Raw genomic sequence first — 22268 nt, 5'->3', positions numbered from 1 at the left:
TTGGGACATAATCCTGAACACTGATCCAACCCTCGAACCGACACAAGACCCTACCCTAAATCGACACATGACCAAAAAATCGATTCCGACTCAAAACTCGATCCCTATATGAGACTCCGCCAAAATTTGGATGGGTGTCGGGGTTAGGATTGGGTCCCAAGTCAAAAGCGGATCTTATAGTCGAATCTCAGGATTGGTTGTCGAGTTTTAGGTCCCTAAATCTAATTGGGGTAAGGTATTAGGGCTTGGGATCTTGGTTGCAATCTCGGGGGAGATGTTAGATCTTGATCTCAAGTCTTGAATGGGTTGTAGGTTAGGGTCATGTCCAGGTCGATATTGAGGTTGCAACCTCACTTGGTATTAGGCCGGGGGTCTAGTCCTTCGTTGGATTGAACTGGGGCTATAGTATTAACCTAAATTATACTTAAATGTCTTTAATTTTCTTCGAACACCCAAACACATTTTCCTCCCGTCCGAATACACCCTTAAATTATAATGTAGTTCTCAAAATATTTCACTAAAACACATTTTACAAACCTCCATCCATTTCCAGCTATTTAAGCGCCCCCCACCCCCAAATAAAAATAAAAGAATGTTTATTTCCATTTAAAATTTTTAATATTATTTTGTTAGTTGAATATAAAAAGACAATGTAATAGTGGTGGACAAGCAAGAATGGAATGTATTTATGCATGGTGGCCATTCCCAATATAGACAGACAGTTAAAAAATGGATTAAACAAATTCCGTATTCTGTACCTTGGGTTCAATCTGCGCGTTTTGTAAAAATCAAAACCGCACTCTCCTAAAAGGAAGAGAAAAGTATTTTAGTGACAGCCATGAATTATCGCACCATGCTCCAGCAATATTTGTTTCCACCATTTTCGGACCTTTCTTCTCCCTCAAATAGATTAAACCCACTTATTATTTTCATCTCTATTATCTTCTTTTTATCTTCAAAATCACCCTTTTCCCTTTCCAACAATCTTTTTATTTGGGAATCTTGATTGTTAGAGTTCTTTTTTCTTTTTTGGGATTCGAATGTGAGTCAAGAAATTCACAAGATGCAAGAAGGGAAGATGTTATTCGCCAGGATCGATGATTCTCCCATGTTTCGTCAACAGGTAAAAGAATCTCAATCTTGATTCTTGTATTATTTTATTTATGGCTTTTGATAGAAAGTTGCCATCTTTGATGATTATTTGATGAAATTCCTGTCCTGTTATCAGCTTAGCCTATTTTAATGGTAGAAATAACTCCACTATGATGCAGTTGAAGGATGCCTAATCAATTTTGACTATTTGAGGTTTCTGTCAGTCAATTAATATTTTGGGGGCTTATATATATTTTTATTATCGTGGTGTGCAGGCTAGCTAGCATGTAGAAACTTGCTACATGTAACTATGACAGATGAGATTATATAGTGTTTTTTGTATCTGCTAGAATTTGACCCCTGATGTCAAAGTTTGCCCCTACTTCATTGGACCACACCTTTGGATGCTATTTTTGAGCTTATATTAATGCAGACACTCTTGTTTTTTTGTCTCCTTTTTCTTTTTTATGAAATTTATTTTGTCCAAGTTATATGGCCTTAAGAAGTGATATATAGTAAGCTGTTGATTGAGCATTTTATTGGACAGTTTGTTGGACTGTAATTGGGCTTTGAGGAATCTAGTTTGTCTGGAATAAACCCTGAGACTACGAGGATTGGAATAGTTCACCAATGTGTATTGTAAACAACTAAGGAGAAACAAGTTATGCAAGGATGACATTTGCTTTAGCTGAAGTATTCTTCCTCGAGCGAGTGATAATTATATTTTGGTAGATGTCAGCTGCTAAAATTATGCTTATTTGTGGTATATAGCCCATGGTTAGATGATAGGTGTAGCACCAACTCATTCAATATGAATGTTTCTATAGATCTGTTTGACGATATGCCAACAGTTAACTGACATATGATCTAGGGCTAGTAGCTAGGTCTTACAGGGTAACACCTCTGCAAATAAGTGTGCTCATACACAGCTGGTCAAGCAAGTATTTATGTGATATATACAATGAGATTGGTATTCATGCAACAATAGATGTACATATTCTCAATAAAATTTGCTTACTTTGTTGATGTTCTTTTACCATGCGTTGGAGTCCTTAAATTTTGTTCATGGTGGTGGAACAGATCCAATCATTGGAGGAAAGTTCTGAGACTTTGAGGGACAAATGTCTAAAGTATTATAAAGGATGTCGAAAGTACACGTAAGTTTATTTATCCTGCTCTATCAATTTATAATCATATGTATTATTGCACAGGGCAGTCCGTTAGCAAGTATTATGATGTATAAATTGGAGGTGAGAAGGGTGTACAGCTGTCCACAGCAACAACCACTGCTGTTACTTAGACGGAGGAATTCAGCTCCACCAAAAATGTAGCAGCTTCATACATTAGTTCCAACAAATGAGGCACAAATTCTGAGAATATTCCAATTAATATATTATTGATTCCATAAAGTTTTAGGATGCCTGGTCATAAGACTCATAACATGTAACCAAAATTTGCATGATTAATTAGGAAGATAGCTTTCTTCAGCTTTTGTGCTACCAGCTTGTCATTTAATTTAAACCTTTTGATACCATATATCACTTGGATAACCTTGAGAAAATGTGATGCTAGAAGAGTGTAACCCTGATGTCCTAACATGCCCTCGAGCGAATCTTTTCCCTCAATTGAAGTCTTACAAGTGGATTTACATTGTAAATTCCATAGCTCTTCTTTAACTATATCATACTATCTACCTTAAAAATTGAGGGAACATCCAATGCAGTTGTGTTATCTGGATATATCAATTTCTGCATTATTCATTGCCTCATCTTGTAAAATGATGGGAATGAAATATATTATTTTTTTACTCATCTTTGTTTTCTAACACTATAACTGACTTGACGGCTGTCCATTTGAATCTCTGTTGCAAGCTGTAATCTAAGCTCTCATTAAACCGTCCTCACACAACACACTTCCTTCTTAAAACCTTAATACGTTCCTTCAGCTGATTCTCTATTTCTGGAACCACTAATTCATATTTAAGTCGCGGAATTCTCTATTTCTGGGCTATATCATCTTTTGTATTAGTTGCCTGATAAATCATTTGACAGTTGGCATGAATCAGTTTCACAGTAATGGCTTGTTTGCAAAGTTGATTCACATTCAATTTCTTCAGCAAGGGATATCATGGTCGTATTCCAGTCTGTGTATTTCTTTCCAGCTTTCTCTTTCGGCAGTGGGTCTGAAATGACAACTAACGACAAGCTAATATACATCTGGGGCCTCTGCTTTGCCACTATGGTTCATTAAGTTATAGTATTTCATGAATTTCCCTGGCAGTTAGTTGTTGTTTCTTTCTACAGTTGCCTTTAAGCCGGCTGTTATAATGTAAAAAATATCTGTGTCTTCTACCTATTGACCATAGAGGTATATTGCACCGTTTATGGGCTGTGCTTTTATAGGAAGGAGTGTTTAGTATTCATACAAGCTTCATTTCAGGGATATTACTGGGGAAAAAGGCAGTATCTCAATTCTCAAGTAGTTCTGTATAAATTTTATTTCCATGGTAATGCACGAACAGTTTGCTATGAGCTCATTCGTTCTTGTTTACTATTTACAGAGAAGGGCTTGGAGAGGCATACGATAGAGACATTGCTTTTGCCAGTTCACTTGAAATCTTTGGTGGAGGGCGTAATGATCCCATTTCTGTTGCGTATGGAGGTTTCCTATTCTCTCTTTACCTTTTTAGATCAGATTGTTTTCTATTTAGGGTGTGTTCGGTATGAAGGAATATGTTTTCTATAAGTTTCATACTTTTTAATCTCTCTATAATAAAATCCTCCTTGTGGTGATGTGGGTGGGGGTGGGGTTTAGGCATTGACCCCCTATTGTACACTAATATTCAAAAGGAAAAAATACGAAGGAGGGGAGACCTCATGCTTATCACCTCATATCCTAAGTTTGTTGAACAACCTCAACTCGTTACATCGTGGATGCTTTACAAAGGTAATATCTCCTAAATGGGGGTTGCACAGTGTTAGAGCTGTGGTGTGCTAGGAGACTCCTTCGTGCAAAAGTATATATATGTATATTACAAAGAAAAGCAAAACGTTCAGAGATGCACATATATTCTAGATTTTGATGTCTAGAAGAGCCTCAAATCTTTCAATTCAGTTATGAACCTTTTGAACTTAGAAGTGATAACCTATAGGTCCCTTATCCAAAAAAGAAAATGGCTATGATCTATAGGTTCTATAAGGGCCTGCTCGTTTCTCATTGATTGTGATGTTCCTGTATAAATGCTAAATGTTAGAAGGTCAACAACTCGGGTTGGCATATTTAGCTGCACTTATCTAACTCAAGTGCCTTTATTTGCAGTTCTCTAACTTTTTTCCATTTTCACATAAACACTTATTTGCAACCAAGAATAAAGACAAAGTCTTACTTTCCCAATTATACTGATAAATGCAAGTTGCATTTGTAGGTCCTGATATGGCCAAATTTGCGATCGCTCTGAGAGAAATTGGAACCTACAAGGAAGTTCTTCGGTCACAGGTAGCAGTTCCCCCCCCCCCTCCCCATATCTTCACTTCAAGTATTACGCTATTTTTTCCTTATAAAAAACTATGATGCTGTTTATCAAATGATTTGTATTGTTAACAGTTGTTATATCTGAATGGATGTAATCCATAACCTAGTACTGCCCACGAATTGTTTGGTAAAATTGTAGAATCATAGTGTAGATAAAGTGACCACCTCATGTTAAAGTTTAAACTATTACAGGGAGGACACTTTTAATTAAATAATTATTTTTTACATGCTTCTCTCACATGCGAGCCTGATCTGTTACCATGTTGAATTATGTGACTAAAACTTAAGCTGTTAAAGAGGAGATACTTTTATTTATTTAATAATCATATCTTGACACTTTATTTCTCTTCTAGACTTGAAGAATAATTTACTTTTTTCTTTTCCATTCCAACATCTGCATTTATCTTGTGTGCGCCTTGAAATATCTTTGCCTTGTTGATTTCATTTGACTGGCATCTTTTCTGTGTCTTGCTTAGGTAGAGCGTGTATTAAATGATCGATTACTGCATTTGGCAACCATTGATCTTCAAGATGTAAAGGTACACTCACTACTTTCACTTGTAGTCCATTATGTAGAGAAAGTTAGTACAAATAAGAAAATCTAGTCTTTTGGGTACTTCAGATAATTCTTACTTATGAAGCACATTTACTAGGATGTTTTCATTGCCCACTTGTGTAAGTACTTTTCCTTATTTTGTCAGTATATATTTTCATCTTCCTGGATGCATATAGAAGGAAGCATCCTAAAGAATAATAAAGTGTATGCATGTGCACATTATTATATGTTCAATTTATGAGAGAATGAAAAACAATAGAGTAGGATTATCTTCAAAGTAAGATTTAAATATAGGCATATATGGGTGGTGGTTTTTGACATCTGTTGCTGTAACTGCCCAATGGTTGGTTGGTTGGGTGAGTGACATAATTGGAGTTTTTATGATAGTCTGAGCTTCTAATGATACTCTGAACACTGGCTAAAGCTTCCACCAGGCTTCATGCTTCAACTAAATGCAAATCAAACCATTGGCAAGCTCTTCCAGCTTGTATTTGTTAGCTGGGTTCAAATCTTTGAATTAATAGATTTAAGTGATGGAGTAGCTGGTATTCAAGATAATAGAGAGAAGAAGGAACCGAGTTAACAGAATAAGTTTAGACAAGGATTCCTCAGTGTGGGTAGGAAATGTTTCTGCAAAAGCAACTGAAGGGGATGGCTCGATTTTGTAGTAGTTGTTGAAGGAAGGAGCAATAATGTATGCATGCTAGGAAACTCAGTAGGCAACTTAGTCTTAGCACCGACTAAAGCTTCTGTTAGTTTCAAGCCTTCAACTAAATTTGAAAAGGAAAAGATGCAGCCAAATTCTCTATTAGCTTTTTGGGCACTACTCTTACACTTTGTGTATTGATAGTAAGAGCAAGCATGGTAAAAGCAGAAAAGCTTACCTGATCAAAGTAGAAAGCCCTTTTGCTTTCTATTTGACAGCTACTTGAGCTTCATTCTTTTCTAGGTGCGAAAATTCTCTTCCGTAGACTGAGAAATGAATTAAGAGTGTGTGTGTTTTAAACAACAAAACTAATGTTAGTATTTATAATTTGGTTCCTAAATGTTTAATCTTTGTTTTCAAAAGACTACAGTTGATGCTCATTGGATTTTGTTTTGAGAATTTTTTAAATTGATACCTAGAAAAAAGAAATAATTAAATTGGATCAGATAGAAAAAGAAATAGTTAAATTTTTCTTAGGAGTTAAGATTAGAAAAAGGCAGTGTCTTTGTTTTGGGATTATTTTCTAAGTTTACTGCCCATTATTCTTTCAAGACAATTAGCTGGAACTCTACAATGTTCTTAGCTTTTCGGGGTTTCTTTAATAGTTTTTAAGAATATCAGCTATCTGCTGGTTTCATCATATAGATAGTTTCTGCTCCACTAGAGATATTGCATAACCTTTGTAGCATCTCATTTATACTAACAATTATTGAAATAAAAGGGGGGAGGTGTAGAAGATGCTGATAGTAACTGGTTAGCATTTGGGTAGGACTTGCCTATGATTTGGGTGGTTTAGTTTTTGACTGGTTCCATACTTGACCCATATATGAGCTCACAAAACTCAATCCCACCCAATTGTCCAATCAGCCTTACATCCGAGTTATCCAAATATATGTACAGATCTCTCTTCTTGCTCCTTTTGTAGTTTAACCACTTGTAGTGTAATCTCAAAGATCTAACACGTGCATTTTGATGTTATGTGAATTTTCATTACTTTCAGGAAGCTCGGAAGCGTTTTGACAAAGCTAATGTTGCTTATGATCAGGTGGATACAATGTCTTTTTAGTCAAATTTTTTATCTGTCATGTGTTGAGCTGCAGATTCTTGGATAATTACCCATTCAAATTAAACAATACAAACTTGAAATGGAGTGACTTTCTGTTGAAATTGTACCTAATTGTTCTCTGTTTTTCTAATTGTACTTTCTCTTTTGAAATACTAGACTCAACTTAGAACTTATAAATACCATTTCAAAAGGATAGGGGAGGCAGTGATTAATAATATGTCAAGTGAAAAAGCGGGATTACTAATTTACTAGTATTAGAAACTTGAAAGCAAGATATTTATGTACTTAATATGCTAATAATCGATATCATCCTGTTTGCCAGTGGCTGTTTTTTTCTATTTTCTGATTGGTTAGTATTCCTAAATCCTGTAACTTTAGTGACAACCTTGATTGTTGAAGTTCAAACAATGTGCGTGTTAATGTGTCATTTTGAATTAGCTATTGCTCTTTGTTGGAAAAGATTTCCTGTCGTCTTTGACATATATCCTTATTTTTTCAGATTATTTTAAGCAACAGATTTTGGTATGCTAATCCTTTTAAAATGGTTCAACAATGATAACTCCTACATCCCAAACTAAGTTGGGACGATTATATGAATCATCAAAACATGTTTGCTCCTTTTGGACCCATTTCATACAATCCTTTTAGAGTTACAATTCGAAGAAAAAGAGTTTTTGGGTATCTACTTCTCGAAACTAAGGCCAACTGGGTACAAGATCTTTATACCCTTGGTAACAGATCTAACAGACGATGGAGTTTCCACATCTTGCTTCTATGTCCTTTAAACCTTTAGAAACATCTTCACATTTGTTGAGTTGTAGCTTTCTGAAAAGAAGTTGAAACAGTTCGAACACTATCATGATGGTACTTGGTTCTTTGTTTTGATGTACTTTAAAATGATTGCTTTTATCATCCAGGTTCGAGAGAAGTTTTTGTCATTGAGGAAAAGTACTAGGATGGATGTAGCTGCAGCCATTGAGGAGGTAACAAACATCGGTTCCTCTTAAAATCCATAAACACTATACTTTTATGTTGTTTATTGATCAGGTAGTTTCTATGGTAACCATTGTCAGGCAACATCTAATTTGGTAGTCATTCCAGGAACTTTACAATGCAAGGTTGAGCTTTGAGCAAGCCCGCTTTAATCTGGTGTGCACAATTCTATGCCAGTCGGTATCAAATAGTGATGCAATAAATAGCAATATAATATAATTTTTGAAATATTTCATAAGTTCAGGTCAGTGCTCTTTCTGCGGTTGAGGCCAAAAAGAAGTATGAATTTTTGGAAGCTGTTGGCAGTATGATGGACAGTCATCTTCGGTTTTTCAAACAGGTCCTTTTCCTTTTTTCATTTTCAGTGGAAAACAAGTTTTAAAATGGTGAAATCTTATGCTTGTTGATATTAATGAATGCATCATGCTGAATTCGAAGTATTACGTGATGCACAGGGGTATGAACTTTTGCATCAAATGGAGCCTTATATCAGCCAGGTTAGATTAGTTATGAAACAATTTTTTGTGAACACCCTTTTCCCATGATACCTTCCAATTTGCTTGAGGGAATGGTAGATAATACTCTACCTTCATGAAATTGAGTTGTTGGGTTCATTTCGTAAAACTAAATCTTGTATCTTCATTTTCAGTTTTAATTGATTTATTCGTGCATCTACTATTACACTCTACTTAAGTAGCATACGTGGAATCTTACTTCAATGATATACTACTAATTTTCATTATATGCTTATGGCATCTTTTAATAATTCTTATATGTTTTGAGGTATGTGGTTCTGTTACAGGTCTTGGCTTATTCGCAAAAAGCTCGAGAAAGTTCCATGTATGAGCAGGCAGCTCTCAATGAGAGGATGCAAGAGTACAAACGGAAAATAGATCAAGAAAGGAGATGTTCGTTCAATGGGTCTACAAATGGTGACGTCACACAACCTTTTTCCAGGAGTTCTCACAAGCTTATAGAAGCAGTCATGCAATCTGCTTCTGAAGGAAAGGTATGTAGTACAATCCTGCATTTTGCTACAACTATTAGCAAATAACATTCTCTTACTGCTTACGATATTCAGTATTCCTATTTAAGAAAATACTACCTTTCATTTCTTTAGCTAAGATTTCAATAGTTTAGGTACAAACTATAAAACAAGGATACCTGTCAAAGCGTTCTTCTAATATAAGAGGTGACTGGAAGAGAAGATTCTTTGTTCTAGATAGCCGAGGAATGCTGTACTACTATCGAAAACAATTGAGCAGACCATCTGTAAGTCGTCGAATTAAATGTTTGTCACAAGTTCTTTCAGCTATTATTGCTTAAATGTGGAGGATGCAGTTTCAGGGTTCTGCCAGCCCCCTCCTTTCAAACAGATGTTCTTCCCCAGAACCAGGATCAGGACTGCTGAGTCGTTGGCTTTCTTCTCATTATCATGGAGGTGTACACGAGGAAAAAGCTGTTGCACGACACACAGTGAACCTACTGACATCAACAATAAAAGCAGATGCAGATCAGTCTGATCTGAGATTTTGCTTCAGAATAATTTCACCAACAAAGAATTATACTTTGCAGGTAAAAGCCTGAGGATCATCCTGATACTTCTTTTCAGTAGCAAGGGCTGTAGTGAGAGAACTGGCTTTCAACATAGATGTCTAATTAACAATAACCTTCTAGTAAAGATATATCCTTTGGCTATTCAGGCAGAGAGTGCAGCGGAGCAAATGGACTGGATAGAAAAAATAACAGGAGTTATTACTTCGTTGCTAAGTTCCCAGACACCTGATAGGGTAAATTAGAAAATAAGTATGTAAGTCTTCCTTTCCTTCTTTTTATAGTTATATCTGATAAATGATAATATGATTTTTGGTGTTCAGCATTTCTCTGGTAGTCCCATTGGCGAAAGTAGTTCTATAGGAAGTACAATTGATCATGATCAAAGAGCAATGGAAGAGTACACATCTGGGAGAGATCTTACTGGTAGATCTTTTATACGTCCATCCAAAAGTTCAGTGCACATCCTCAGCACGAAAAGAGAGAAACCAGTTGAAGCACTAAAACGGATACCTGGGAATGATAAATGTGCTGATTGTGGTGCCCCTGGACCAGAATGGGCTTCTTTAAATCTTGGAATTCTTATATGCATTGAATGTTCTGGTGTTCACCGGAACTTTGGTGTACATATATCCAAGGCAAGTCTAGTTACATTTTGCACCTAAGTTTCATTCTGTATGCATAATCAGAAACTTAACCTCCTTAAACCTCTCTCATTACATGTGGGAATAGAACGGCCTGCTTTCAAGTTAACTGTGTGTATCTTGTGTAATTGTCTGTTAGAGATTTTACAAGTCTATGTATAGTCTTTCTGTGGAAAAATTAAAGGAGACCCATTCCAAAAGAAAAAAAGGGGACTAGATACCTCAGCTTTGACCGCCCAATCACTTGATGGTAGAATGGAACTCTTCTTTTTCTGCTGAAATTTTTTAAGTACCTAGATACATGAAAAAAATAGGCGAGGAGTGATCTTTCGATGACAATTAAAATACAAAATGCAGTCTGATCTTATTGTGTTTAAACTTCTGAGGGTTGTACTTGATTATTCTCAACCTTGTCGTCATTGTGAAATCGTTTCTTCATTTAGTTTGAGTTTTTTTTAATATTTTATTCATTTATTTTCTCCGAAGTTACACTTGTCAAAAGAACAATGTCTGGATCTTTTCTTCCTCCAGTTTTTTGTTTTAGTTGTATTTAACGCAGGCCGCAAATCAAGTTATGATCCGAATGGCATAACTTGAGTACAAAATATGAATTTCAGTGAACCAGAGTAAAGTGAAAGTGAGAAGGGAAGACCTTAACTGCATTTTATGTTAACTTTCTGCAGCATATCCAAAGAAAAAGGCCATAAAACGAGACAAGAGAATCATGTTGCTGAATGACAATGCAGTATTCTGTCCATTTTCCCTTTTCTTGTTTAGATTGAGAATAGTTTGTCCTTTGTTAAGAACTTCACTTGTTTATAAGATAATAGTTTATAGAGCTTTGACAGATGATCATGCAAAAGATGAAGTTTCCTTTTCTGAAGTCATCTTAGAGTTTTCAACTTTGAATTGTAGGTAAGATCTTTGAAACTTGATGTTAAAGTGTGGGGGCCTTCAGTCATAACGCTTTTCGAGGCACTGGGTAATGTGTTCGTGAATTCTGTTTGGGAGGAGCTGTTGCATGCAAGAAAAACGTTTCAGGCTGATGAAATACCAATGCGGTAAGATTTGAAATTTGAGTGTGCTTAACTGGTTTTGTCATTGTTCATAGTTGAGAAGTCCAATATTTTTGCTGTAGGTTTTTTGAGTCTGAAAAACACAAAGAGTTCTTTGGAAAACCCAGTTATGCTGATCATATTTCAGTAAAGGAGAAATTCATTCATGCAAAGGTACTTCTCGAAATAGTTAAGCTGCTTCCTTTGCCATCTATTCAATCTCTTCAAGGGGGTGCTTGTCTTGTAATTTTCATTCTCAATTAAAGATGACATCATCAGCTCATTACTCCAGTTCTTTCAATTGGTTAGCCCCTTAATATGTCTAGGTTTATGGACATTGCACATTAGCCCTAAGAGTGATCCTATAGTTAATCTAGTTGCCTTTTTATGGTATTATCTCATAGTTCAAAGCTCATCGAATAGCTCATGAAGGCCTTCCGCTCCATGGAAGCCACACCAGATAGGTGGTCTAGGACATTGCACATTCTGCTATGTAAGATGGATATCAAACATTTTCTCTCTGATATGACTATGAAATTGATGAAGTATGTTGTGTACAACTATTAACACCTTTTACTGTATATAGACCAACAACAACAACAACCCAGTGAAATCCCACATCGTGGGGTCTGGGGAGGGTAGAGTGTACGCAGACCTGACTCCTACCAATGTAGGACGGCTGTTACTGTATATAGACCGTGTACAAATAATATATAAAGTTGAAAGATTTGTTCGAATGAGGTTATATCCCTCTATGTTTCAAAATGTTCATTTTTTCTGTTGTGCGGCTCTGTTTCATACCCGACACTGGCATCCATGTCTGCATTACACATACATTATGCATATGTGAGTAATCTCGTACAGTTTAGATGTGTTGCCCGTCTCAAGCTCTCAGCACAGTCTATAGATGCCTTCTGTGGCATTTTTGTACGCAAATGAATATATATTTCCAATGGCGCTCCCCTATGTGCAACTAGTCTGCACGTGGTAACTGAAAGAACTCTTTCTAAATAATTCAAATCTCTATAGCTTTTCTGGTTAAATGTGAATGAATGTATGCTTGCTATGTCTGTTTCTGGTTGCAGTACGCAGAAAAACGTTTCATTCACAAGGTCAAGGACACTACACACCTTCTTTCGGTTGCAGAACAGTTGTGGGAAGGTGTCCGTGCAAATGACAAGAAAGCTGTATATCGTCTCATTGTTGTCTACCAAGCTGATGTTAATGCAGTCCATGGGGAAGAAGCATCACCTGGTACGCCTCAAAATCTAGAGACTTGTTCAGATTCGAACAAACCTGATTGTAATTTCTTCTTTTTAGGCAGTGCTAGTTCAAGCTCATTTAACCCACAAAGTGAAAGTGAAGAGCATTGCATTGATGAATTTCTTGATGGCTGTTCCTTACTTCACCTAGCTTGCCAAACTGCTGATATTGGCATGGTGGAGCTGCTTTTGCAGCATGGGGCCAACATAAATGCTTGTGATTCACGAGGTCAGACTCCACTGCATCATAGTGTTGTGAGAGGAAGAACTGCAACTTCCAAACTGTTACTTGCGAGGTAATTCTTTGTTTTTAAGCTCACTGTTTATCCTTATAAGTGAAGATAAAAAGGGTACTTTGTGGTTTAACCATCATTCCAAGGCAATCACATACACTTGCGCTTGTCTCACTTACCAAAGTTCTTCCTCTCACAACCTAGAAGTTTATGCTTGTCTCAATATCTTCAGTTTAAAGTTTACAAAACAAATCAATGTTTGGATATTCACAAAAAGTTTCGAAGGAGCTTGAGGTTAATGGCATGTGCGAGAACATTCTATAAATTTTTATTTGTTGAAGTCGTGGGAGTCCACAGCTATTGTCCTGACATTCAAAATATTTATATCTCGCATATGCCAAGGGTGTGCTTTATTGGGCAACTTCACCTATCTCATGGGTGGTAGGACTTCCAATCCCAAGTTAAGTTTAGTTCATGAAGCTGCCTCTGTGAGAATTAGTTACAACTGAGAACCGTAACTTTCACTTGATACATCAAGTGAAGTATCTCAATCCAAAATTGTGTGTTTTTTCATTCAATGAAATACTTCATTGAATAAAGTGGTAGTTAGACCAGCTTCCTTCTCCCTTTTCTCATTTCTTGCCTTTTGTCTTTCCTGCAAGTCTTTTTGGAACTACATTAGACTTGCACTTCCAACTTTTTGGTCAGTGATACCTGACTCAAATTTGAGGGGGATTTATATGTTTTTGGATCAATAATGAACTTAGCTCTGATTATGTTTGAACCATCAGACGATCAAAGATTATCTTGTCCTGTTTAACCAACTACACAGCTGCATCATTTGTATGTTTTAAATCAATCTTGTTTGACGAATAGGATTTCTTTTGAACAGGGGGGCCAACCCACACATTGCTGATCTTGAAGGCAAGACCCCAGCTCACCTTGTCTCAGAATTAGCCCTTAATGATGTGGAGATTCTTGCCCTCCTGAAAGTTGCAAATAGATAGCAGCAGCACAAAGGTCACTCGGAGGTAGAGTTTCCACGTCACACAGAGTGATGCTTTATCCTCAAAGCAACGAAGGTTTAAGCTATCTCGGAAAACAGCTTGCAGGTCTTCATTCTGCCAGAGATTTTAATATGTGCCGCCCTCATGGAATGAAAGAGAAAAATCTCTTTGGGTTGGCAAATTGGAGCCAAGATGATAATAATACAGAGTGCCAAGTTACAAAGGATGTTTTGTTTGCTGCTTCAAGATGCATAATACACTTCATATATAATTCCTTGCACAGCTTACAGAATTAGACAGTAGATTAAGTTGTACATAGTTTGTTACTGTAAATTATCTTGAGATACCAGAAACTGAAGATGTGCAAAGTGAGGTTTTTTTTTTCCCAGCTATATATATATATAAAGCAAACTCATGTTGATCAATTATTAATACTTGTTCCGGTTTCATGTTTAGATTTTCCATAGTGATTTCTTATTTTCATGATATCGAGCTGGTAGATTCCAATTTAATGAAATTTGTTTTTCAGGTGCAAATTACTTTGATAATTTCTGAAACATCCTATTACATTTGTAAGATTAATATATTGGTTTGTACATTATTCATAAGTGATTTCCAATGAAGGAGAATTTAACGATTAATAATTGATATCTTAATAGTTCTTTAACAATGTAGTGTGTAATATAAAGTATCTGTAATTTTCAAAATTGATCGAACCGATTAACCGTTATATATATGTACATCGTCTCATTATCTGTGTATTTTTTTTGAGCAGTTAATTTGATACTTTCATTTGATGCAAAATTTGCTATTTCTTATTCTTATTTGTGATTCAGTGAATTTGTTTTTCATTTGCGTCATTCTTAGACTTGATTCAATTAATTTTGACGCAATATTTGTCGATAAGTACTGAATAAGCTTTTACCCTAAAACTACAACATACAAATTCAAGAAAAATAACTTGGCATCACCGAAAAATGGCATCCGACAGATCTGAATCGACCGGAAATTCCAATGGCGATCGCCGGAAAGTAGCTCTGATCACCGGCATTACCGGCCAAGACGGGTCATATCTGACTGAATTCCTTCTCGACAAGGGTTATGAAGTTCATGGACTAATCCGTAGATCCTCCAATTTCAACACTCAACGCGTTAATCACATCTACATCGATCCTCACAATGTCCACAAGGCTCGCATGAAACTCCACTATGCCGACCTTACAGACGCCTCTTCTCTCCGCCGTTGGATTGATACTATTCAACCCGATGAGGTTTACAACCTCGCCGCACAGTCTCATGTTGCCGTTTCCTTCGAGATCCCTGATTACACCGCCGACGTTGTCGCCACCGGTGCTCTCCGTCTTCTGGAGGCTGTCCGTTCTCACATTTCTGCGACCGGAAGATCACACATCCGTTACTACCAAGCCGGATCATCTGAGATGTTCGGATCCACCCCACCGCCGCAATCTGAATCTACACCCTTCCACCCTAGATCCCCTTACGCTGTCTCCAAGTGTGCCGCACATTGGTACACTGTCAATTACCGTGAAGCGTACGGAATCTTCGCCTGTAATGGGATCCTGTTCAATCATGAATCCCCCAGGCGGGGCGAGAACTTCGTTACTCGGAAGATCACTCGGGCTGTGGGTCGGATCAAGATCGGGCTACAGAGCAAGCTGTTCTTGGGGAATCTGCAGGCATCCAGGGATTGGGGTTTTGCTGGGGACTATGTAGAAGCAATGTGGATGATGCTGCAGCAAGAGAAGCCGGATGACTATGTGGTAGCAACTGAGGAATCACACACTGTAGAGGAGTTCTTGGAAGTGGCATTTGGTTTCGTTGGATTGAATTGGTCGGATCATGTCGTGATTGATAAGAGGTACTTTAGGCCTACAGAAGTTGATAATCTTAAGGGAGATTCAAGCAAGGCGAGGAAAGTTTTGGGATGGAAGCCCAAAGTTGGATTCAAACAACTTGTGAAGATGATGGTGGACGAGGACGTCGAGTTGGCTAAAAGGGAGAAGGTTCTTGTTGATGCTGGTTACATGGATGCTCAACAACAGCCTTGAAAACTCTCTGTAATTCCACTTACATTTGCTATTTACTTTACTCTAGTTGGAAATTGTATTGAAGATGGCACCATGCTATTTTCTATTGTTGTTGTTGATGACTTCATTTAAATGCAAAACATATATGAGTCATCTTATTGGATCAAAGTCAATTGAGAAATCATATTCAAATTAATGTCTACTAGTTATTTAAGTTTTGCTGCTTCAATGTTGGAAATGGAATAATATCTATATAAAACATCAAATTGTCTACAAGTTTTTGTGTAGAAATTCAGCTTATACCAAACTATAGGTTAACACGGTAATAAAACCACACAATGACATATATATTACTATTGGTGCTTCCCCTATGTGCAACTAGCTTGCGCGTGGTTATAAAGAACATTTGCTAAATTATTCACGTTTTTATAGGGTATCTGGTAAAAGTCTCTCTACTTGAGGTAGAGGTAAGGTATGTGTACACTGCCCTTCGTAGGTTTAATGTACGCTTACTATGTCTGATTCTTGCTGCAGTATGCAGAAAAACGTTTCATTCACAGGGTGGAGGACACTACAGACCTGCTTTCAGTTGCAGAACAGTTGTCCTTGCAAATGACGAGAAAGCTGTATACTCGTTGTTGTCTACCAAGCCGATGTTAATGCAGTCCATGGTGAAGCGTCTCCTGGTGTGTGTGTTTGCTGTGTAGAAGACATAAAGAATCCTCCAGAGGACAAAGTAAATATTGAACTTCCATAGCTGACTGCTTTGTTAAATTTACTGCAAAACCCTGAAGTGCTTTATACTAACCAAAGTAGTTAAGACAAGAATTTTTCCGACTTGAAAAAATTTTGGTTGCTGATAATTAAATAGTTGGAATTTGGAGTTTCCAAGAGAGTGCTTTTAGCATCTACTTGTAAATTAAAACTCTTTTCTTTTGAGAATTAGCCCCTCAATGATGTGGAGATTGTTGCCCTCCTGAAAGTTGCAAACAGATAACAGCAGCACAAAAGTCACTCACAGCTTGAAGATTCCACGTCCCCAAAAGCAACGAAGGTTTAAGTTATCTGGGGAAACAGCTTGCTCAGTCCAGATTATTACTTCTGCCAAAGGAAATTTTACTATCTGCAGGCCTCATGGATGATATAAACACAGAGGGCCAAGTTACAATGGATAGTTTGTTTGCTGTGTCACGTCTTTCCTTACATGTTGATCAATTATTAATATTTGTTCCGGTTTCTAGTTTAAATTTACCATAGAAAGATTTCAGTTTTTTGTTTTCCTTTTTACATCTTTTATGCTCCTCTTTCTTTTTTTTCAATTCTCGGCAGGTCAAATTTTGATGGCTTCACGATATAGCTGAGAATTAAAGAAATTTTATCAGTGACATGAATATTACACACACCAACAAAATTATTGTAACAATTGTTAGCTATGAGTTCTTAGCATCTTGATGAACTTCACTTAGAAAGTACAATAGAGGACGTGTATAATGAAAGACACGGCTAGCCAGAGGATATCACTTTACCTTGTTAATTATGAATCATCAGCCATTTGCAAAGACTCAACTTGGGCAAATGTTCATCAGAATATTTTTGTTCTTTTTCCAGTGACAATGTGAAGCCTATACATAAAATATAAAAACAGTACAACACGTATAATCATTAGATAGTGAGTCATAGATCTACAGCTAACAAGAGACATCCATCCTAGGTTCAATACCGGAAGGTAACTTCAGAAGTGCATCAGAGGGGTTGAAAACTACACAAAAACTTGAAACACTCCTCGGCATCCTCCAAGAACCTACATAAAGACAGAAAAGAAACTGTGAGCAAGCCAGAATTGTTTCTGATACAAAAGCTGAATTTCGTATTCAGTATGCATATTTCTTACTGTTACTCCAATGTGCATATCAAGGTTTCCTTGCCTTGCTTTCCTTCAATAGTCCGAAGAGAAAGCACCGTGATAGGGGATGACTTAAGCAGAATGACCATACAACTGAAGAAAAATGTAGCAAGTTCCTTCGCTTTCTTGTAATATAGAAGGATCCAAGGAAAGAACTTCACATGTAAGCTTCAGTGGAACAAACATTTGCTCCTTTAAATGGAAACAGCTTATATCAGATAACATGAGAATAAATCAGACCAAACAAATGAATGAACCTTCTTGGAGTTCCACAAGTTGCAGACATTCTTTTTCAAATAGGGAACGTTTATGCTGAAACTTCATCATTTCTTAGTTCACCTGATTTTATACACCTTAATAGAAATAATAGTCTCACCACTTTAACCATGCAATCTGGTTGCGCGATATGAACAACAATGTGAACCCACCAACTCTGCCAACAAATGGTAATAGAAAGAAAAAAAGATGTCATGACTATGACCAATAAAACTTCAAAGAGCAATTATTCATCGAGTTAGTATCATCGTAAACAATTCTCAAGGTCTTTAAATATCAATATTCTCATAATTCGTGTGTTTGGCGAGCAGAGTCGGATGAGAAAATGTTGACACATCAAAGGCATGGTGCATGTCAAAGCAGATTAGCCATCTTTTCTCTGTTTTTAATAAGCAAGAATTTTGTTAACATTCAAAACCGCATCAAGAAAATACTGGATTACATATAGATTTTGTATACAGAGATAAAATCACTATCCTATTTCAGTAGTAAACTTAAAAAATCCAGCAGTTCAAGAACATACCCAGTAAATACGTGGAGTCTGGGTTTGCCATCAAGCATCCATAGTCAGAAACCGCAGAAAGAACAGATTAATCCAGCATACAACATTCTTGTTGAGCTAGGCTTGAAGCTGACAAGCAACTTATAAAGCCGATTGTTTTGGAGTGTTGCTAATACTCTCAGTATGTCCATCCATCTGTCTGATTAAGTCATTTGAAGTCATGGAATTGGAGATCCAGGAAAACTTTACCATGGTCTCCAGAGCAATAGGTAATATTTCAGAATAGCCTGCTTGATTTAATCCATGGGCTAAAGTACTGCACATAGCAAGACTAGGTACAAAACCTTGCTCTCCTAATTCATTAAGTGATGCCAACAATGCAGAAATTTCTCCCTTCTCACACCAAGACCCCACTAATGTTTCACTTACATGTCCTTTCAAAAGACCTTTATCCAAAAGTTCATTCCAAAGACTGAAAGCTTTATGTAGATTCCCTTCTCGGTAAAGTGCATCAACCATCGAGCTGTAGACTATTTCATCAGGCTGAATCCCCTCTGCCACCATTTCCTCAAATAGTGACAGCACCTTCAATTTTTCTCCAATTCTGTGATAACCTTGTATGAGTGAAGTGTAAGTCACAATGGTTGGTAGCAGTTTCCTCTCTTGCATATTTTGGAAAAGCTCTTCTGCTTCTTTCATCATTCCGTTCTTGCAACAGTAGTCAATTAAAATGGTGTAAGTAACATGATCAGGCAGGATATCAGACATACCCTTCACTAACTCCAGCGCTTCACTCAATCTTCCTAACTTGCAAAACCCATCAATCAATGTGTTGAAAGTAAGAGTAGATGCAATTCCCTTCTCTACCATTTCATGGAATAATGACAATGCCCTCTCTATCTCTCCTGCCTTGCAGCATCCGTGAAGAAGAGCATTGTATACGAAGGCATCCGGTTGAACACCCCGTAAAGGCATTTCATCTGATAGGCGAAATGCCTCATCTAGATCACCAGCTTTGCAGTAACTATCAATGATTGTAGTATAAGTCACACCATTTGGGGCCAAACCCTTTCCAGAGATACCATCAAACACTTCCTTAGCTCTCGATAGGTCACCTGACTTGCAAAGACCACCTATTAAGCTATTATACGTGACGATGTTTGGTCTAACGCCCTTCTGACTCATTTCATCAAGAAGTAGAAAAGCCTTTTCCAAATTACCCTGCTTGCAGAAACCAGAAATTAGTGAGGTGTAAGTGAATACATCAGGAACTAGACCCTTATTATAAAGTTCAGATAAAACATCCATGGCATCTGACGATTTCCCATTCTTTGAGAGGGCATTGATAAGAATACCATAAAGCTGAACCTTTGGCAGTCGACCTGTTTCAAGCATGCGATTCAATACTGAAAATGCTTGTGATATATTCCCATCATTGCAGTACCCATCAATGATACGCGCAAAGGTGACATAATTAGGTGCTACACCACGATCTAGCATCTCCCAGAAATACTGTTCTGCAACTTGCATATTCCCCGACTCTGTATACCAAGAAATAAAAGGCCCAAAAGTATATGAATTCGGTCTCAGTCTTCTCTTCTCTATTTCAACAAGACAAGTTTTTGCGTCATCTATCCTTCCCACCTTGCAAAGCCCACTAATAATTGTATTATAACAGAAGATATCAGGTAATATACCTTCCTTCCACATATCCTGCACAATTTGTTTTGCTTCTTCAAATTTACCATCCTCTACATAACCTTTTATGATGGGGGTGTAGATGATAGCATTTCGTCTCACACCAGCTGCAACCATCTTCTCCAAAAGAAGAATCGCTTGACAGAGATCTCCAGCATTGCAGAAAGCATTAATCAGCACACCATAAGTATAGGCTGAAGGTACCATGTTTCTGTCAGTCATCTCAACCAAAAGTTCAGAAGCCTTATCCGTGTTATTATTGCGACCATAGCCCTCAATTAAATAAGTGTATGTTTGCACATCAGGGAATATGCCCATTTCAATCATGTCAGCCTTGATAGTTACTGCTTTATCAATCTGGCCAATTTTGCAAAGCCCGTTTATGATAGAATTGTATGTCATTAGATTCAAACTCTTGCGACGTTGGACCATTTCATCCTTTATTCTAAATGCCTCGTCCACCTCACCCTCCTTCATGAATCCATCAATTAACGCAGTATATGCAAAATGATCCGGGTTCAGGCCTACTTCACACATTTCATCCAAAATCCGTTTTGCCTCCCTGGACCTCTTTTTCTTGCAGAAGCCATCAATGAGTGTGCTGTAGGTATAGATATCCGGAACCAATCCCTTTCCTTCCATCGATTTCTTTAGCTTCAATGCTTCATCAACTGTACCTGTTCCACACAAGCCTTTGATAACCACATTGTATGTAACCAAATTTGGACTGCACCCCTTCTCTCCCATATCATGAAGCAGTCTTTTAGCTTCCTTAACATTGCCCACCTTGCAATAAGCATTGATCACAATGGTGTATGTGTAAACATCAAGACTCATTTTGCTCTCCAGCATTCCCTCATATACCTTCCAAAACAGTTCCATTTTATTACCGTTTAGTAATTCATTCAACAACGTATTACAACACAACAAACTGGGGGAAAAGCCTTCATTTTTAATACCCAAGAACATAGAAACAGCCTCATTTAGCATACCTTTTTTCCTATAAGCATCAATTGGCAACTCAAACACCAGAGTCTTCGAGCTAAACTTATCACATTCCTTATAACATTTAACCAACGAGCTAAAAATATCCAGTACTGGAAATCGTCTCTGAATCATTTCATCGAACACATGCTGGGCGGGTGCAAAATTGTTCGAATTACACAAAGCCAAAGAAAGAATGGAGAAAGAATCAATGTGTGCCATACCCACTTTCTTATTCGACCATTCAAAGAAGTCAAGCAGGCGTTTTGGGTTGACAAGCAATTTGTTCCAATCAAGAACGGACTGAACCACATCTGGGTTTAGCTTTTTAGGGATTTCTGACGACTCCAAAAGCAATTCCCAGTTCTTATATTTCAGAATCATCGAGATTTCTTCCACTGTTGATTTACTTCCTCCGGAAATGTTGTGGGTATAGCGACTTGATTTCTTGATTATGCGTCTTCGACAACTCCAATTGTAGCTAAACAATACTTTCTTTGATAGTACGAGATTCATGATTTCTTAATTAACTAGTCTGAGAGATTCACATAAGCAGTTGAAATGCTTCAAAGATCTGAATCAAGCGCCGATCAAAGAGGATTTTTGCAGACGGAAGTGAGCAGTGGACGCTTTCTATCTTGGACTGGCAAAAGTGGAAAAGATGAACTTTTACCCCTCTAAGTTTGCAATTCGGACAAACCAATCTAAGAGGTTTTTTGTGGATTTACCATAGAAGTCCCTATATTATGAACTTATGAACAAGCTATGGTCCGACTCAATAAAATAACCGAGACGATTCGATACGTATTGAATATATAGCATAAAGTTTTATTGGTTTATCATAATTTACAAATATACTTTTGATTTTTATATACTTATTAGATTGCTGCAAAGGCTCTGGATCATATTTACGAGATTATATTAGATATGTTGTTGTTATTAATATATGTATTAAATAACTATGATATAATAATTTCTTAGAATTCTAGGCAAAATCCAAAAAAAATCACATTGTTATGAAATTAACTATATGAGCAATTTAAGAAATGGAGAATAAACGGAAAAAAGAAGAAAAGTGGAGAACCTTAAAATGTAAATGTAGTGCAAATGTTCTTCCGTCTTATCCCATTTCAATGCCAAAGATTGGCATTATATAGG

The 22268-nt window shown here is 37.1% G+C and overlaps 3 protein-coding genes across 10 annotated transcripts; 2 read left to right on the top strand and 1 right to left on the bottom strand.

Annotated features, from left to right (window-relative positions):
- Window positions 1-685: 685 nt before the first annotated feature.
- LOC129895113 (ADP-ribosylation factor GTPase-activating protein AGD3-like) lies at window positions 686-14146 on the top strand. 5 transcript variants are annotated; one of them, XM_055970765.1, is made up of 20 exons: window positions 686-1123; window positions 2173-2249; window positions 3653-3753; window positions 4517-4587; window positions 5100-5162; window positions 6886-6930; window positions 7869-7934; window positions 8053-8100; window positions 8189-8284; window positions 8400-8441; window positions 8747-8953; window positions 9085-9216; window positions 9286-9519; window positions 9648-9734; window positions 9822-10136; window positions 11058-11203; window positions 11281-11371; window positions 12283-12451; window positions 12518-12755; window positions 13585-14146. In XM_055970765.1, the coding sequence occupies exons 1-20, from the start codon at window positions 1064-1066 to the stop codon at window positions 13697-13699; spliced, it is 2403 nt and encodes an 800-aa protein (XP_055826740.1). In that variant the 5' UTR covers window positions 686-1063; the 3' UTR covers window positions 13700-14146. The 5 variants fall into 5 exon arrangements, with proteins under 5 accessions (XP_055826740.1, XP_055826739.1, XP_055826742.1 ...); XM_055970764.1 differs by having other exon boundaries at window positions 12283-12755; XM_055970767.1 differs by lacking the exon at window positions 13585-14146 and having other exon boundaries at window positions 12522-12749.
- Window positions 14147-14525: 379 nt separating this feature from the next.
- Window positions 14526-17161, top strand: LOC129896958 (GDP-mannose 4,6 dehydratase 1-like). Its single transcript, XM_055972962.1, has 2 exons — window positions 14526-15777; window positions 16282-17161. The coding sequence occupies exon 1, from the start codon at window positions 14677-14679 to the stop codon at window positions 15766-15768; it is 1092 nt and encodes a 363-aa protein (XP_055828937.1). The 5' UTR covers window positions 14526-14676; the 3' UTR covers window positions 15769-15777; window positions 16282-17161.
- A 137-nt stretch (window positions 17162-17298) lies between these two features.
- LOC129896956 (pentatricopeptide repeat-containing protein At5g61990, mitochondrial) lies at window positions 17299-21804 on the bottom strand. 4 transcript variants are annotated; one of them, XM_055972960.1, is made up of 4 exons: window positions 18450-21804; window positions 17639-18083; window positions 17468-17548; window positions 17299-17369 (listed from the first exon to the last, which is right to left on the bottom strand). In XM_055972960.1, the coding sequence occupies exon 1, from the start codon at window positions 21624-21626 to the stop codon at window positions 18570-18572; it is 3057 nt and encodes a 1018-aa protein (XP_055828935.1). In that variant the 5' UTR covers window positions 21627-21804; the 3' UTR covers window positions 17299-17369; window positions 17468-17548; window positions 17639-18083; window positions 18450-18569. The 4 variants fall into 4 exon arrangements, with proteins under 4 accessions (XP_055828935.1, XP_055828934.1, XP_055828933.1 ...); XM_055972959.1 differs by having other exon boundaries at window positions 17299-17548; window positions 17639-17842; window positions 18027-18083; XM_055972958.1 differs by having other exon boundaries at window positions 17299-17548.
- Between the last annotated feature and the right edge of the window lie 464 nt (window positions 21805-22268).

The sequence above is a fragment of the Solanum dulcamara genome, chromosome 7, assembly GCF_947179165.1.
Source record: "Solanum dulcamara chromosome 7, daSolDulc1.2, whole genome shotgun sequence".
NCBI classification, from domain to species: domain Eukaryota; kingdom Viridiplantae; phylum Streptophyta; class Magnoliopsida; order Solanales; family Solanaceae; genus Solanum; species Solanum dulcamara.
The sequence above is the reverse complement of the archived record's forward strand: the minus strand, read 5'-3'. Positions and strand labels throughout refer to the sequence as shown.